We start from the raw sequence: 18,675 nt of genomic DNA on the forward strand, positions 1-18,675 counted from the left end.
CTGAAAAGCTTTTTCTGGTCATTTGGGTGTGGGGCTTATACAGGAGAGAACAACAGCAGAACAGGTGAAGGCCGGTCAAGAATTCACTTACAGCTACCAAAGTGCACAGGGTAAAGAACAGTTCAAAGGAAAGTTACATAAACTATTCCCGGCCAAGCCTCCCATTCAGCTAGAGACATCCTATACCAATCTTCTCATTTTGGACACTGTGCAACCAAACACCAGCTTCAAAATACTAACACAAACACAGTGACTGAAGTACCCAAGGAAATTCAAAGTACGTAGTAGCACCTTTATTCACTCTTCCCAGTCTATGCATTAGCGCTACTTTAAATGCAAAGGTTCCCCTGTAAACAGCACAGTAAGGGACGACGTAACAAAACCCTAAGCACCTTACTCAAACCTCTTAAAATCGTTTTCATAGAAAGCCTTGCACAGCACATTACTGATGCAAGCCACCAATGTCTTCCCAATTCACTAAAAAACCAGCATTTTTTCATTAACAAAGATCAGGTTCTCTACTGGAATAGCTTTGCCAACAAAACTCAACTCAAAATACTAAGGGAACGGCTTGTTTTTTACACTTCTTGTCACAAGCCTGAATGCCTCCAAGCCAGAAGGCACCCACTTTGCTGTGGAGAGCCTTATGGGGGACTTCATTAGCTGCTTTGTGCTTCTCTTTTGTCCAAGGTCATTCACGCCAAAGATCTCCTATGGCATGCCAGGGTCCTTGCCACTATGAGCAGAAGCCCACACACTTTGGGACTGGTGGTCTGATAGAGCAGAAAAACAAAGGTAATTTCCCTCAGAGGCACTATGCAGCACTTGGTTTTAGGCTCGTTTTGATGTTTCCATTGTTTTTTCTAAAACAGGATGGGAGAGAGTGTAAGCTTAGCAGACCCTCCCGTCTTCTAATCAGCCTTAAAGGAGGCAGATCACAATGAATCATGCTTACCCTGAACATGGTAGCACTCCTTGTAATCACACAGTACCAGCCTGCACAATCCAGTGCAAATAACTCCCACTTTGTTTTTAAAAAAATACTACAATGCCTTGTTATTTCATGTACAGTCTGCCTTTATCTTAAGCATACACATCTTGTTTTTTCTCATACCTAATTGATATGTTAATCATTAGCTCCATGAGGGAAAGGCATAAGCAGTGCAGTACTTTTCACCCCATTTGGTATAAACTAAAATCATGACCTTAGGCTGTAGTGCTCCTTATCACAGCACTTTACTGGGTCTGCAAGGACTGCAGTACAAGGGCACTGGCTTTGATGACAGAACCAGCCCATCATGTCCCAGGGCCCAGGCACGGATATCATTGTTAAGGTACGGACTTACCCACATGGGGAGCCCCCACTGGAAAGCAGGCTGTGAAAGCACCCAAGAGCTCTTCAAGTCCTCCCAGAAGTCTTGCTGCACGTCACTGGGGGCCATGGCCCTTGTCTAGGTATTCCAGGCAGACAGCAAGCAAAAGCTCACTTCAGGCAAGCCAAGGGGCAGGCTCAGTCAAGAAGTCAGCTGCCTGGGGAGAAGCAAGGTGCACACACCACCAGGGTCAGCCCAGTCTAGCACCAGCCAGCTGCAGGGGCTTTCCTCTTCCTAAAGCCAGAGGGCTAGGAGCATGAGAAAAGCAGCAAGTCTTGAAGTTTACTACTTCTTTAGCTCCAGCTGTGTGCTAGCACACAGACCCACTCTGAATGCGAACAAGTTACACTCCTAGCTGCTACAAGCTGTTAGCCAAGGCCTGCAACACACAAGAGGAAGCAGCAGCAAGCAGTTTACCAACCACTGCTACTTCAGATCAAAAACTTCCCATGATACCTGCTTGAACATCTGTTTACCATAGTAACAACTGTTCAGACCAGAAATATTAATACCACAATCTTCTTGTCTGGGAAGAAGCACACAGCAAAAAAGGGACCAGTAAGCCTTTTCCCACATGTGAATGAAACGGGTTTTATCACAAGCCACTTCTGCACCAAGAGCTTTGCTCTTGCTTGTCCAGCCAGCAAGCAAGAAGTCTTGCTTAAAATTGCGCAACACCATTTGAATAATAATTTCTTACAAGGTTAAGCGCTGCCTACAGCAGATTGCTAATTCAAGTCAGTCTGTGCATCTGGTTCTACCTTGAAAACATTCTTACCCAAGCCCATTGAAAGCCTTTCCATTCAGGATGGAGGCCAGAACAGCAAAAGTCAGCACAAGGGTGTTAGTCAAAGCCAAGGAATGCAGAGGTGACAGCAACTAGAAATCACTGTTTCCTGAGCCACTCTTTAGTGCCTAGGTCTGCAGACCCAGCAACGCAAGACGAAGCGAAGCCCAGCCCTGACCTCTCACACAGCCACGTGTCCAGGAGTAAATCCCATGCAGGCAGCAAGTGCAGAAGAAGAGATTACATGACTCGGGAACATGGACCCCAGGACTTCAACTAAAACTTTCATACTAGCTGCCAACACAACTCCTCTCTGCCCCAGGCCTCCTCCCCAAGAGGATCTCCAGGGCAAGATCTCCAGGGCAAAGCCTGGGCACAGATGAGATCTAACTCCCTTGCCACAAAAGGCATTTAATTACTCTTTTTCCTCTCTGAGGATATTTGCTCATGCTTAACAGCCTCAAACCTGTCACATCACATTCCCTGGTCCCCCAGCTCCTTCCTGCCCAGAGGCTTTCACTGTACACACGGTCTCTACTGACACCGTATTTGTATTTCAGGAAATACCTTAGCATGCTCCTGAAACACATAGCAGTCAGAGCCAGATGGAAATACAATAGCCTACTTCCAAGCAAAAATACTTTCCAAAGCTGCAAAACTCTCAGAGAAAGTTAACAGCTGAATTGCTCTTAAAGGTCTTTTCCAACCCAAATAATTCTATGATTCTAAATTTCACAATCCTCAGCTCCAAATGTAAACAGCTGTACTTCCTAGAGCCACCTGAGCAAAAAAATCATGTAACAAGGAAGCTGCCAGTGCGTACAATGTGCGAATGCCCTTTGCCACCAGACAGTTGCTGCTGACCCAGCCCAGATTTCAGCCTGGACTCAAGCAGAAGTGACTGATTTAGAACCACCCACACTGGTATCAGACCTGCCCTCTTCCATAGCTGCATGACTATATCCACCAGGTTAGGAAAATTCCTGCCTTTCAGTTCCTGCAAGTCTGAGAAGCTCTCATGGTCACCCTTGAGAGCTGTTTCAGCTTTCAGGGAGCTGAACAGGCAATGTATTTCAGGGAAATTACCACACAGGCATGCCAAGTGAGCCAGAGCCAATGCTGCAATAGCCACATTTCATATAAGGGTAAAGTTGTTCCCCACTTAGACACCGTATATGCTCCAAGCATGGGTTATGTCTGATCATAAACCGTGCAGACTTTCTTGCAGCTGAGCTCAGGGCTGGGAAAGAGGTGAGTTTCCTCACCTGGGCACACGTCATTTATGGAGTTCAACATCTCTAAAAAGCAGGGCTACAGGCACTTGTCATAGGAGAAAAGCATGCCTTATGTAGCAAGTACTGAAGTGTCTGCAGGATGTCAACAGGTATCAGTCAGCTCTCCAAAGCACTATAAACCCTGTTACACAGGTTAGAAAGTGTACAGGAGACGCCATGTAAGAAACCAGCTTCCCCTCAGCTCAAAAGTACAGACTTCACACCCTTCAGTTTTCTTCTAGACTGCAACAGATGCAGAGACATCTCCCAAAACTACAGAATTTGAGAACTTCCTCCAATATTAATTTTTTTTTTAATCAGTGAAATCTTACTTTACTGTTAAATCAAGGAGGCATTTTCCACCAAGTCAACTACAGGGCTAAGAACAGCACATTCCTCAGCCTGAGTCTGTTTTCATTGAAAATCAGCATCAGTGCTGGATTTAAATAAGACCTGGCTTGGAAGGATTTACACAGCAAAAACTCGGTCTTATAAGAGTTTTACAAGGGTGTTGTGCGTAACACAGAAGGGACAAATTCCAGTTTTAAAGCAAAGGGACATTGCCACATTGACTAGTCACTCAGGGTAGCAAGCCTCTCCTTGAGCCCCCTGGGGCTCAAGAACCACAATCTATGTAGCGCTTGCAGCGCAGGAAAAAGGCTTTAGACACCCAGGCTAGGTGTCCAGCTGACGAGGACTGTCCAGAACAGCAGCCTCATTTAATTTCAGCCCGCTATGGAACCAGTCTTAGCCTCATTTAGCCACTTCGTCTGAAGCATGTTGTTTTCAGATACAGGACCTGATTTTGGAAACCCTTTTCTTTGCATCAGGCTTTTCTCAGATTATCCCCTCCTTAGGAGTAAAAAGCAGCAAAGGTGAGGCCAGATATCAGCCCCAGGAGAGTACTGTTTGCCAGCAAACAGCCCCCACTGTTTGTGCAGTCAGCTGACAGGAGCTAGGGACAGAGGGAGGTATGATACAGCAATCTTGGAGGGGAAAGAACACCAGATTTTAATGCACACTACAGTATGAGAAGCAGGTAAGAGGAAAACTACCACGTGAAGTCTGTTTTTCTTTTCTGGCAGGACACCAGCCGTCTGGAATTGCAGGTCCTGAAGGTACGTGCAGTAACAGTTAAACTAAATCCTTGGACAGACTGCTTGGAAAGGGTCAACAAACAGAGGGAAACAGGAATTGCTACCTGATGCCCTCCAAATATACCTCTGCTGGAGAAGGCTCAGCACCGCATGGTTTCAGAAGCAAGAGGGTAACCACTGAAAGGTACAAGAGAGCCTAACCAGAGAGATTAGGATCCCCTCCTTTCCACACTCAGACCCAGAAAGAGGAAAAATCCACCCCTCTAGCAGAAGGTAATGACCATATCTAGGTGACCTGTTTGTTCTTGCAGCTGGCCAAACATTAGGAGGCAGGCAGCATCACTGTGACTGTTCCTCTTATCAGAGCCGGCTTTGCTGCAAGTAATCAACTTCCAGAAATAAGATTTCCACCCTGTGCATACAATAGGTCAAATGCAATACTGAGCTTTGTTTGCCTTGGGTTGAAAGGAAGGCTGCTGACAGAGACTGGTTCCCTTTGGCGCAGCATGGAATAGCCTCATCCATTACATTGTCATGTATCAACGGGGCCAGGGAGGCGGGGGCGGTGGGGGTGGGAATTAAATTGAGCAAATTGCTAACGTCAGCTAGGGCTTTCAAAATTAGTATGTCACTTTGTACTTTGGCTCATTCCACTTTTTAAAGCACAACATTATCAACAGTATTCCATTTCACCTCTAATTTACATAGACAAGAAAGTACTTGCTGACCAGTCAGCAGATCCTGTGGTTTCCTTATGCCAGTTGATAACGAATTATCCTACAACGAAAATACTGGTGAGGAAATTAAGTATTTTCTGGAATGAGGTATTTTCTTCCTCCTAGGCAAGCCCCTGCTGCTCAAGAAGGCCCAGCTCCTTACACTGTGCTCCATGCAGGCACCACACTCCTATTGGTGTGCGTTTCCCAGCTTTGTCCTGGTGCAGGTGACTTCCCTCTAGTTACCCAAAGCGTGGTGTGAGATCAAATGGCAGACCTACAGTATTTCAGGAACTCACATCTGGACAGACTTCATATGGACAAGACACAAAGACAGCCCTCAGTTTTTACAGTAGGGAAGGTGCAGATAGAAATTGGCACGTCAGTTCACAGAGCTAGAAGCTGAATCAGATACCCTTAGGGATAACAACCCTCAGACTCAGCACATAAATGACCAGCTCTAAAGGTAAAGGCTGTTGTTCATTAGAAATAAACAACTTGAACAAGTCAGTTATTAGCCCTTGCAAGATGCAAGAAATGTTCTTTCTTTGGAGACTTTCCTACCAGTAGCCTGTGCAAGCCCAAAACCCAGGTATCAAAAAACCAAACCAAAACCCCAAAACCATGGCCATGAGGTCTTCTGTGCCACCTCAGCAAGTCACCTAGCCTCTCTGGCTCACTGCTCCTCCACCTGGAGAAGAAATATATGCTTCAAGGCCTTTCATGCCCAACAGTGTTGTGGTAGCTAGCATGACTCTAAGGGGGTGCAAGCTTGCACACACTAGACTCCATCTACTCTAGGAGAAGGGACAAAGGACCAACAGCTGCCATTATCAGCTGCACTCTCCCTCTTCTACAGTGCTGTAATACGTGGAAGTCATATGGCCAACACCACTAAGTCTTAACGCATGAACTGCAAGCTGATTTCTGCAATTCAGACAGTCGTCATAGCTAACTAGTGCTACACAAGACAGTCTAGAGCAGAACATACTTGTCCTCCTTGTTCAGCATTGCTCTGAACTGCACCTTCCTCCAACAAGCCTTTATATATGTCCCCCTATTCAATGTCATATTGAAAAGATGACAATATCCTCCCTCTCTCACCTATTTCTGGTAGAGCCACTGCTTGCTTAACAGTAATAACTTTCTCTTTCCAGCCCAGGTGTTACCTGCCTTTGCCAAGCCTGACCCCAACAAAAGGCACCAAACTCTCCAGTCTGGGCTTACAGCTCCCACCTCCTGAGGACGCAGAGGAACAGGTACTGTGGCTGGGAAGAAGCATGGCTACAGCATGCATGCCACACACAAGTGGCATAACTCACATCAGTGCTGCTCAGCCTGAAGAGCCTTCAACAGCAGCTTCTGAAACAAGGTTCAGTGGTTCACAAGCTCTTCTGCAGTGTGCATGACAAAACCAGTGTTAACTTTAAGCTGTTTTCCTGTTACATCTCAGATGCAGCTTTATTTTTAATACAGAAAGTGAGCCATACGAGTTTTTTTTCTTCTCCAGGGGCCAGCTGGACAGGCTATGTCCATTGCTACTCCAGACAGGCCACAGATTGTTAGATTAAAAAAAACACTGTCACCATGAAATGCTACTTTACCATCAGATTTTGAGAGCTCAACAGTAATTATTTCCATCTGTGTGATCCACTCAAGACCAAAATATGATGCATAATTACCTCCATACATAAGCATACCACCTACAATCCACAACAGAAGAGCCAACTCTGCAGTTTGCCTACACATTAAATTTAATGCTTTAAGTTATTTTAAGTACAGCAAATTTCTTAGTTTTCAATGTGGACACATTTGTTCAGAAATACTAATACTAATGCATTACTTGGAGCAGCTTAATTCATTAGATTAAGCTAAGTCATCTAGGAGAGAAAAACATCTGCTTGAAAAGAAAGCACCCACACAGTAGCTCTTACCAGATAACTGCTTGAAAACACCACAAGAACTGACAAGCCACATTAAATCATGCCAGACCAGCTAGGCAGACTGTAAGGACTTGATTAAATTTAGACATCATTTTTTTATATGAGGTTCACCCACACAGCATATATATAGCATAACAGGTTTTTTAAAAATAAGCTTTTTTAGGGACAACCATTCTGTCAGACACCCCTGGAGGTCATCATTAAACAAAGTCTCATTGAAAGCTCTCACAAGACTTCCGTTAAAGCATCACAGAACAAAGATCAGGTTCTAGTTTGACAGACTGGACAAAAAGGAGCAAGGACCAAAAAGGGTGTTTAACACAAGGAGAATAAAGAAAAAGGAAAAGCTTTTGCAGACAAACACCAAGTTATACCCCTACTTTATTTTACACACATTAATAAATGGTTTTGTGTGTTACATCCACTTCAGCAAAAGCAATGCAAATCGGAGACTCCCAAGGTGGTTTCAGGGACCACACATGGCTACAGGAAGGCAGTTTGAAGACTTACCAGAAGATTTTGGTTTGTGGGTTAGGTGCTGCTTCTGCAGAACTGCAATTGTGTTTGCTTAGATTTAACAACAAAACTGCCTCCTGCAGTGTAAGCCTGGGATCTCAGTGAAAGACTTAGGCACTTGTCCTTTCTGATTTCCCAGCCTACTCTTTTGTGCTGGTTCGCAGATTTGCGAGCAGAGCAGAGACCTGATCTGAGCAGAGGGCATTCACTGTCATCAGTTCCCTGATCCAGTCTGATATGAGATCCTTTAAGCCTCCAAGACAGCAGATCTGGCTCAAAGCCAGTCTGTCCAAAGCAGCAGACCCACTCTCTCTTCAGCTTCTGCATATCCCTTTCCGTGGCTACAAGATATTCTGCATGGGAGACCAGGAATTCTGCTCCCCACCTCCACCCCCCCAGTACTGAGAAATGCCTGTTAGCCACACCAAAACTACATGTGTTTCCCAGGGAAAACCCTGATTACACTTCAAGTCCACGCGGATGAGAAGCATCACCATGCTGCTGCCTTCTTCTCAAAGGCAGACCCCCTTGAGGTTTTCACTCTTCTACGGGGGAAGTGGAACTCTTGACTTGTACCCGTTCAGGTTCTTATTCACTCACACCAATTGTTTGCTGCTTATATTGGGGTCTTCTGACCAGACTGACACCAGAATATTCCTGACATCTTACATCACCTATAAATCCAGGGATGCTTTTATATACATTGGTCCAGTAGTCCATTTTAGCCAAGAATACCGAAAAAAACCCAGTTCTTGAAAACGTCCTCTCCATAGTCCAGCCTGTCGAGCCACCTATGTCAAGTTTCCTTTGGATTCACTGCAGTCAAAAACTCTTGCTGGGAACTTCTCAAGTTCCAGCTTCCCAAAAAATGAGCACTTTGAAAAGACCTTTGTCACAGCACGCTGCTGAGTAACATGAAGTAGTAGAGGGGCACAACTGGCAGTTATCTCAAAATGCAGCAGATGTGTACAGATCTCAGTCCTGAGCAGGCCCTAAGTGCAAGCAAACACTGTCCCAAGCCACGGCAACAACAGTAAGTGGACAATGAGCTTAATGTGCAATGGCCAAAGACAGCTTCACATAGTGGCAAAGGCCTCCAGGGAATTGTCTGGGCCCTGTCAATTTTCCAAGTGATACAGCTTTGATACCCACTTTACAGCAGTAGTATCTAAAGTGCTAGTGCCTTGCATAGCTGTAAAGCACTGACTTAGGTTTGGATCTGAAGTACACGTTAGCCTCATGTCTTTCCACCCCAGGTTAATCTGCCCATGACCGTGCCAGACCCAGCACATACAAACCCCAAGTCTCCTTTCCTTCCTGAGAGCAGCTCCCACCTAAAGCATAGTGCCTGGACGGCACCTCTACAGAAGTGCTTCCCACATTCCCTCCCACAGAACATCCCCTTCGGTAGCTCTTGCCACATTCTCTGCCACTCCAATGCAGTCAGAAGCTATAGGTACTTAAAGACTCTTCTCAGCAGTTCAGGTCTGTTAGTGATGCTCACTGCAATAGAGGAAGAGAGGCGATGATAGTTTCTGGCTTCCCAGCCTGGATGAGCATCTTTATCGCTGAATAAGACTGAAAGAAGGCACTGGAGTTGGCATGACAGCGTGCATCCCCATGCTGATGGTGAGAGGGTGGCTACACCCCCACGATGTATGAACAGAGATTTTACAACCAAAGCCTGTGAAACACTGACAAGAATAAACGTGGTCTCTAGGCAAGCGTCCTTACCAGCAAGGTAAAACCCCAAGATAAATCCTCCTCTTTCCAATGGGGAAAAGGACCACACCCAACCTTGCCAGGACCTCAGAGTTGCTGAGGCTGGAAGGGACCTCTGGAGATCAGATCCCCTGCTCAAGCAGGGTCAACTGCAGCAGGCTGCCCAGGACCATTGTCCAGTCAAGTTTTGAGTATCTCCACAGATGGAGACTTCACAATCTCTGTTTGCAACCTGTGCCATTGTTTGATCACCCTAACAGTAGAAAAGTGTCATCCTGTGTTCAGAAGGAACCTCCCATGTTTCAGTTTGTGCTCCTCCAGTCCTGTCATTGGACATTACTGAAAAGAGTCCAGTTGCCTCCTCTTTATTCCAATCCATCAGGCATTTATACATATGGATAGACCCCCTGAGCCTTCTCCATGCTGAACACTTCCACCTCTCTCAGCTTCTCCTCATATAAAGATGCTCTGCTCCCTTAATCACCTTATCAGCCCTCCTCCGCCAATTGGAGCCTGTCCCAAGCACTGTAATGAGCCCCATGAGAGCTATGGGTGCCAGAGTAAACCAATGTACCATACTGAGGGGATGCAGCACACAAATGGACTAGCTAGCTGCCAAGCCAAGTTACAAGTTTCTGGGAAAGGGAAGGAGGATGCTGTGTTTTTCCACAGAATATAATAGCTTCAGAAAACAGTAAAACCCGGGAATTATTCCAATGGCACTATCAGATCACTTGGACAGATATTCATGGGCTCAAGAAAACTGCTGCACATAAATTTGGTAGGAACTGTACATTTGAATATTACTAGCTTTAACCGTGCAGCCTTCAGTTGAAACTTATCAACCAAAAGACAGGCAGAATTAGAGTTGTAGCAAATCTAAAGCCAGCAAAAAGCATGTATAACGATCTCAGCATAAGGATTCCCTTGAGTGATCAGCATTAAGGATGTTCAGCAGTATCTTCCAACAGCCAGAGAACTCTTAAGAGACACAACAGCAAAATAAAGCAGGAAAACAGGCTATGAACAGAATTGCTACTTCAAAGAAGTCTCCACCTCCCCCAGCCCCATTAGGGCTGGGTGCTGGTAACCATATGACTTCAAGATCAACATATACTCATGTATTTGCAAGCCAGAAAGGGTCACAGTTACATTGCACCACAGCTGCTAGGCATACCTGTGTTTTTAGGTCCATCTGCATACACTGGTCCTGGAGGCGGAGGTGCATTTTGCCATCCATACTGGGGATAACCTTGATAACCTGGCTGGCCTGGCTGGTACGGCCCAGTAGGTCCAGGAGGATAGCCTGGGTATGGGCCAGGAGGACCACCTGGTTGCTGTGCATAGGGTGGGTAAGGGGCAGTTGGGCCCGGGCCAGGGTAGGGTGGAGGATTTTCGTAGTTCATGTAGGATGCAGAATCTGTCCTGCAGAAAACAAGGAAAACAAACAGAAGTGGTTTGCTTTTGCCTGCTTCATCCATGACCATATAATTCCCATTTCAGACTGCTCTCCAGGGGGCCCTACATTAAGTGTGAGACATAAACTTCAAAATACCTGGTCAAGTAGTGAGCTTATTCTAACCCTATCACAGGCGCAGAGACTGAACCAAAGTTGCTTCTTTAAAGTGACATGTGTTTAGCTCAGCAGCAAAGTGATTTGCTGCTTTCCAGTCATGCGTCGGCTATTTGCCCTAAGAAATTTAACAGTCTTGCAACTGCAACGCAAAATCTTCTGCTTCTACTCATGATTAAATTGCTTTTAAGAGAGAGTAGCAGTGATTAGTTCATGTTTCTGTCAATAATAAAAAAGAAAAACATGCAGAAATGCAGCCTGTTCCAGACATGTTTGATAGCCTCAACAGAAGAAAGAGTGAACACAAATGTCCACTATACTTCTGCTAATCATTACAAGCATCTAGACCAGCACTCTGGAGCAAGACCATATATGAATAATTTCCTGATGACACTGTAACCCAGGACATCATGTATTCTTCCAGTAATATGCAACTGAATCATTAAGCAGCCACAGGCAATCAGGATCTTGGGCTCAATCTCATTCAAAAAGCAACATTAAAGATACCTCAGAGAGCTGATGTTCATAAAACCTATGTAATGTATTACTCGTGGTACAGCCATCAAAAGACAGGACTGTCACAATAATGCACCTTTAATTAACCTCTAAGCAGCATGACTAAGCAAGCTATTTATTATATTAGGTTTCTGAAGCTTCTCCCTGTTTGAGAAGCAGAAGTGCCCTTAATACCATGTGTTCAGGAATCATCCTGACTGAAGTAGCTGTACTCTGCTGTTTCCTTTTACCATTGCAGGGTGCAGAATTACCATTTACCCTTTGCTGCAGACCTCCTCCCACACACCACAGGCTTCAGGGAGAAACACCTGGAGCATAATTTGTCTCCACTGAGACTCCCTGCTGCTGGCATGGAGGAGAGGCTGGCAAGCAGGCTCCTCTTTGGATGGTGTTGGAAATGGCAAGCAGCTGGGCTAGACTGACCTGGATGCTCAGTACTGTGCCCCCGCTTTTGGGGATGCGGAGATTTTGAGTCGAGAGGAGACCATTAGCACATCCAGACTGAGCTCTGGCATGACACGGATGAAAGAATTTCACCTTTGTAACCCTATAGTGAGCCCAGAGCAGTCATCTGCCAGGCAGAAGCCAAGTTAGTCAAGCCTCCGGGGCTATGTTTAGCTGCTGCAGTCCCTGACAGGTCTGAAGCGAGCTTTGTTTGTTTATGGCTTGCTATTTCATCACCTCAGAGAGTGCTGACTGTCCCTCCCCAAGGAAGGATCCCTAGGCTCTCTGCTTATTTACACATTAATCCTGCCTGAACATCACTAGCTCAATGCTCGCTCCTGTACAGGCACCACAGGGCTCTCCCCTGCACACAGCCCTGTCCCACTCCCGCAGTAACAGCCAGCCTGATCCCATATGATGCCCAGGAGAGCACTGCCAACTGGAAACAACTTCAGAGGTGCACTCCAAGGGAACAGGGCTGATGTCCCTCCCATGACAACACTGAGAAGTCCTTCAGTCACAGCAGGATGAGTCTTCCCAGGCCTTGCCTGCCTGCAGTTGTCATTCACCTGAATTCATTCTAATGCTCCTCTTGCTGTGCAAGCCAGGCACAGTCCCAGTTAACTGCTAAGACAGTGCTGTTGCCTTTTAAATCATATTTCTGAATGTCTTTAACAAGAGTTTTAACAGTTCAAGCAACAGCAGGATTTATTATTTTTTTTGCATGGCCAGGCTAGCCAGACTGCTTAATTGCTCATTTTAAAAGACAAGCACAACATACATTTAACTTGCAGCTCTTTATAACTACTCTACTGCATTGCAACGCCTCTACCAAGTCTGTAGCAAGGAAATTCTCCCTTCAGAGAGCCAGTGAAAGGTAGGCAGCAAGCCCTACAACTCACTTCAATGCAACAAACTACAGAATCTGGATATAATGGATCACTAATGTTCATCAAACTCAGGAAACCATCCCAAAATAGCAGCCAAAAGCAAGTTCCAAGGGAAGAACAAGGCCAGAGTGAATGTGTGTGTGTACCTACACACCATTGCCCATGTCAGGGTAACCATTTGGTGCCCCAGCCAGATAGGGCCAAGGCAACCAGCAGACACTTGTGAACTCCCTCACAAGTTTGTTAGGCCTCCCTGAGCTGGTGTACAGCTGCAGCGCCCAATTCTAGTGTGAGGAGATCCAAAGCTCTGCTGCATGCCTTGTGGAAAACTGCCTCCTGTCCCACTGGAGTGACTGCTGGAGGCAGGAAGCAATGGTCACCCTCCTGAATTTAGGGATTCACCAAACCAGGGAGGAAGAATGCGTGAGCCTCCTGTCCCAGGCCAAAGAGCCCCAGCCCACTGTCTGCTCCTCAGGCAGGAGCCAGCCTCTCCACCCAGCTCCCCCTTCTTCTCTGAGCCCCTCCAGGTCTGCTCCAGGCTATAAGTTGGCATCCTAGATACCTATATGTGTGTGTATATATATATATATATATATATATATATATATACACATACACACAAGGCATTCAAAGGCAGCAAAGCACAGATCATGTTTTCTGTTCATAAGCCTTTTCTTAAGAACCCCCATGGCTCAGCTTGCTTTGGTGATCATTGCCAAGCTCCAAAGAGTCACATTCATTACTCTGGTTTTCCAAAGGTCCCCTACCTAAGAGGGTGGTCAGCTCAGCTCATTGTTTCCAGTGAAGTTCAGTGAAGTCCAGTCTTCCTTTCCATTCCTTGATATGCATCAGTTCTTTTACCTCCATTCAGTATCATTGCCATTTTAGTGCTGTTGCCATTTTAGTGTTTAGTGCTGTTAAAAGATGTTGCAATTCTTCAGTTGGCTGTGAACTCAGATTCAGGCAGTGGATAACAAACTCAGGGTCATCACACTGCTCCCTTGCCACAAGGACTTGTTCTGGGAACCCTGGGGGCCATCCTCCACTGTCAGAGCTGGTCATTCCCTTTCCTGTTCCCTTCGGTACTCAAGCAGGGAGACTGTCCACCATCCTGTGGCTGCCTAGTTTCTGTACAAGCACCCACCATGGGACCATACTAACAGCCCTTTGAAAGCTGGTACAACTGCTGGTGGAACCACACAGGCAGAAAAACATCTCTACAGAAAGGTCTGAGATGGATGTCAGCTGTACAAGGCTGTACCTGGTAAAACTCACAAACCACAGAAAGAATGTGGTAAGATGAGCACCTGGCTAAAATGAACAACTGTGTGGGATGAGTAAAGAAAACTGCACATCAGCAGCTCCACAGGAAAGTGAGAAACCAGAAGGGTTTAAAAATCCCAGTCTGACAGTGACTTGAGCAAACACCAAAATGGTGGCATAGGGAACAGGAAAGAAATACCAGTGCTTTTTGTCTAACAGCTCCGTGTTAGCCAGAGTCAAAACAGTTTCTGAAGAGGAAGCAGGTTGGGAGTGGAGCTAGTAACTGAGCTTCTGCCTGTTAATGCAGCAGGGGGACTGAGAAAACTGGAGAGTCTACTAAAATCCAGACATGCCTAGGCAGAGATCACAGAAGAACAAGAGAACCGTGGAAAAGATGAAGAAAGAGACTAAGAAGGGCATATTCCACCCAGGCAAAAATTACTTTTCCCCTCAAAGTTGAGGGTAAAGTGACACAACTGAGATTAGGCAAGAAGACCGCATCCAGCAAGAACAGATTCAGCAGCAAATGTATTGGAGATTTGAGGAATGTGAAGAGAAAACTCCTGAAGAATTTATCAATGCATTCAGCAAACCCAGGAGGTGGTTGTGGAAACTAGGCCCCCCAGAGGTCCTAAGTACTACCAGTAGGCACACCCTCCCAGCCCCACCTCAGCTGTGAAGCTCAGCCTTTTCACAGTTGCCTTTGTCCCCAATTACATTCTCATGAAGAGTTTTTCCTTGTCCCCCACTTCCACTATCAGTTACTGCCACGCATAAACCCTTCCCCCTTTTTGAACTCTGTGACAATATTTAGATTTTCTTCATTCTCATGATCTCATACATGATTTTACATGCTTACTAGCCCTACCTGCTCACCAGGGTATCTATTTGCAAGGCAGAGCTCTGAATCATTAAGCAAGTACTTTTCAGACATACTTGAGCTCCTAATCAAATGTATTGGCAAGCTTTGCTGTGGGTTCTCACCCCAACTAGTGATTCCACGTAAGCCGCAACCAAGACCAACTCCTATGAGTTTGTATCAGGACTCATATCTGTGGGTTTCCCAATGAGCACCTCTCCGAGACAAAGCTCAAAAAAGCCAACGCATCAGTAAAGCCCTTTGTTTTACACGGCACTGCAGTAGGTCCATCAGGATGAGCCATTACAGCACTGCGCAGTCCCACCCAATGCGAAACTTCATTTAGCAACCCAGCAAAGAGATTTCCTGGACTGTCACTAAGCATTTGCCCTATCTGTTGCTGGTTAACAACTGAGAAATTACTAGGCCACCTGAAGAAAATGACAAAACATCTTCTTATTCCTCTCCCGTTCCTGTCGCACACCCTTGTCGTCGTCCCCCCCACCTTAGTACTTTTGCTACAAGGTAAGTTCATTAATATATCATTAGGTTTCCTTAAGCTATCTTCAAACTCCTTTGTTCCACACTGCTGAGCAAACACCATTTCCCCTACTCTAACAGAAAGATTTTATTTCTAAATAAGCAGCTTACCATATCTCCAAAGGCTGCACTGTCTCCCATAACGTATGCAAAAAATAAATCACTGGAGTATGCACACAACTTATCTTAGAGAATCGCAGAGTGGTCAGGGTTGGAAGGGGCCTCTGGAGACCATCCAGTCCAACCCCCTGCTAAAGCAGGTTTGTCTAGAGCAGGTTGCACACTCGTGCCCAGGCAGATTTTGAACATCTGCAGAGAGGGAGACCCCACAGCCTCTCTGGGCACCCTGTTCCAGTGCCCTGTCACCTTCAAAGATGTTTTTCCTCACATTCTGATGGAACTTCCTGTGCTGCAGCTTGTGCCCGCTGCCCCTTGTCCCGTCACTGGGCACCACGGGAAAGAGCCTGGTCCCATCCTCTTGACACTTGCCCTTAAGATATTTGTAAACATTGATAAGGTCCCCTCTCTGTCTTCTCTTTTTTCATATGTATTCCCTACAGAAAATACATATGGCACTATATGTGCCTGTATATATATAGACACACACAGACATCAATACACAAGAACCACCAGGAAGTCCCTCTACATCTGTAACCTCCTTGAGTACAGCTTAGCAAAAGGGGCAAGTACAGACCTATGATGCTTTGTATACACTACACTTTGTATTTAACCTGTCCATTTTGGCAATCAATACATGTTAGAGAAACAAATTTAATTACTAAGCTTTGAAAATACCTACTTCTTTCTGACTGCTTTAAACTTACTGCCTCACACAGAACTAGTCAGTCACTGCTCCTGACCCTCCTCTTCCAGCACACTCTTGAATTTATTATGTTTTTTTCTTCAGGCAAACCTCCCATGCTGAGGACTCTCTGCTTCTACAAAGCCTGTTCTATTCCTTGGTCATTCTTGCCACCCATTGCTGTGCCTTTAATTTTACCATTTGTCTGAGAGGGAGCAAGCAGGCTGCGTGAAGCTCTGCTGCACAGTGCTACTGCAGTCATCTGCATGTCCCTTTCCTAGCCCACTCCCAGGACAGGTCTTGCCTTACATCAAGCCAAAACAGAACTCAAGCCGTTCAAGTACTAACTGTAACTACAAGATCCTTCTGAGTGGGAATAGCTCATGTAGAGTGCTGCACATGTACAGCTAGGACCATCCTTCTCACACACACTGTTCACCGAAGTACCGAAACACAGTCTCTTCCACAAGTCTCTGAAAACAGCCTTAAGTTTCAACCTGGGAAAGCCTCATCATCCACAAGCTGATGCCCATTTACCTCTTTTTACAAATCTTTTTACATGATGGATTATGAAGCAAGTGAGATCTACCTTTATCCCATCTATGCTTAGGAATCACTGGGAAGGATCCCTCACCCCCACTCTGCCCCGAACTAGGGGAAAAAAAATAATTGGTAGCCTCATGTAGGTATGCCACCACCATCTTACTTCACAAGAGCAGCCCTGCAGAGCACAGCATGAGGGCCTGAACAGGTAGGCTTTTTGGTCAGAAGATAACATGATGCAGGAAAACAACCAAGAATGAAAAGAACAAGGGAAATTTCGCACAATAGAAGGAATGCTCTTGAGGGGTTCCCAAACAAAGAGCCTTCACACCCTGCCAAGACCCAGTTTCACCCTTTTCCTCTCCTTCAAAAAGCCACTTATAAGGCTCATGCTCTCAAGCATCTCTTCCGAGGTCAGCATAATTCTGGCCTTCAAAGTGACTGGAGACCAGTATGAATCTGCTTCTACCTGTTGGCACTGACCTGTTATCTTGGCAAAATTGAAAAGCGCATGCAGAGAACAACCACCTGCATTTTTCCACAGTAGGTGTTCACAGCTGCTAATCCACCTGCAAAAAAATACCAAGCCCTACAGACAGCTGCCTGCAAGTCAAATCTTTCAAATGCAATCTCCTGTGCAAGTGAATCAATTAAAATAAAAAGCTGTGTATGTGAGCGGGAGATGACAATCTAATCTGGGTACTGAAACTGGGTTAAATACCTTCTGTTGCATAGGGAACAGTGCAAGAAATAGTCCTCTGAAACAAACGGGGCATTAATAAACTAAAAAACCCAAAGCAGACTCGCGGTCTGGAACACCTAGACAATCTACACACACCCACACCCCAACCCCACCCCCAACAATTAACAGATTTTAGGAATTTAACAGCAAGAAGTTGTTTGCTTTAAGGACAGCTGAACAAGTACTACACCTCATACATTGCTCTGGTCAGGAGGAATCACATTTTGCGCATGTCAGATAGTGATTCAGCTGGCCTTTGCACAGATGGAGGGCATGGTGAGAGGCACAGATCCTGAGAAGGGCAACCAGGACACCCTGATGTAACCCACCCCTTCCAATGCCTGCAGCGCTAAGAAGCTGTTTTCCAATACAGAGCTCTAATGGAAAGTACATTTAACATCAACAATCCAGCTCCTGGCAACCAGCCTAGCATTTAAATTGCATTTCATATGAACAGTATCCAAATGAAAGAGAGCACAAGTGGCTTTTTAAGTGGCCCTGGTTCTGTGTTTCCCTCTTACTGGCTTCTTTGCAAATTCCATTTAGTGACTGCATGAAAGGTACATTAAGAATGAATTACAAGAGATTCCATTCTTGCTCAGCTCACTTCCAGGAAAAGCTTCCTCCCAGGTTTTCCCACCCACTTCACCAGAGTGGTCATCAACAACATCATCAACCCAGAGTAACGACTGAAAGGGAGCTGCACAAGATCTGCACCCATCTTTTCTGATAAAAGCTGCTCAAAACTGGTTTACTTCCCCAAATGCAGGTCTAGGCAGAAGTGAAAAGCTCAGCTTTGTGCTGTCAAAGGAAAACATTACTTCGTTCAAACCCATTTCCTTAAGGGGTGTCTGGGGCTACAGGATACTCCAGTCATTAGGAAGAGGTCCATTTCCTCACCTTTGTTCAAGAGCTGCCAGACCACAAAAAACTCAGCTGCTGTTATGAGTGGCTGAACCCACAACATCAGGCAGCTCCATCGAGTGAGCAGCACTGGTTTGGATGAACAAACATTTAACCTTCTGAGTTCCTGAGCCAGGTATTCACTCCTCCCAGTACCCTCCAGAGGTCTGAA

At 45.7% G+C, this 18,675-nt stretch overlaps 1 protein-coding gene across 7 annotated transcripts in view; it reads right to left on the reverse strand.

The window, feature by feature from the left end:
- CYSTM1 (cysteine rich transmembrane module containing 1) overlaps positions 1-18,675 on the reverse strand; it is a 70,781-nt gene that overhangs the window by 7,587 nt on the left and 44,519 nt on the right. For 5 of the 7 annotated variants that reach the window (XM_055719069.1, XM_055719072.1, XM_055719070.1 and 2 more), the window contains exon 2: positions 10,606-10,853. In XM_055719069.1, the coding sequence (XP_055575044.1) occupies positions 10,606-10,853 (248 nt within the window). Of the gene's footprint in view, positions 1-10,605; positions 10,854-13,618; positions 13,841-18,500; positions 18,526-18,675 lie in introns of those variants that run through there. The other 2 variants (XM_014276492.3, XM_005434826.4) reach the window with 2 other exon arrangements.

The sequence above is a fragment of the Falco cherrug genome, chromosome 8 (assembly GCF_023634085.1).
Source record: "Falco cherrug isolate bFalChe1 chromosome 8, bFalChe1.pri, whole genome shotgun sequence".
NCBI lineage: Eukaryota > Metazoa > Chordata > Aves > Falconiformes > Falconidae > Falco > Falco cherrug.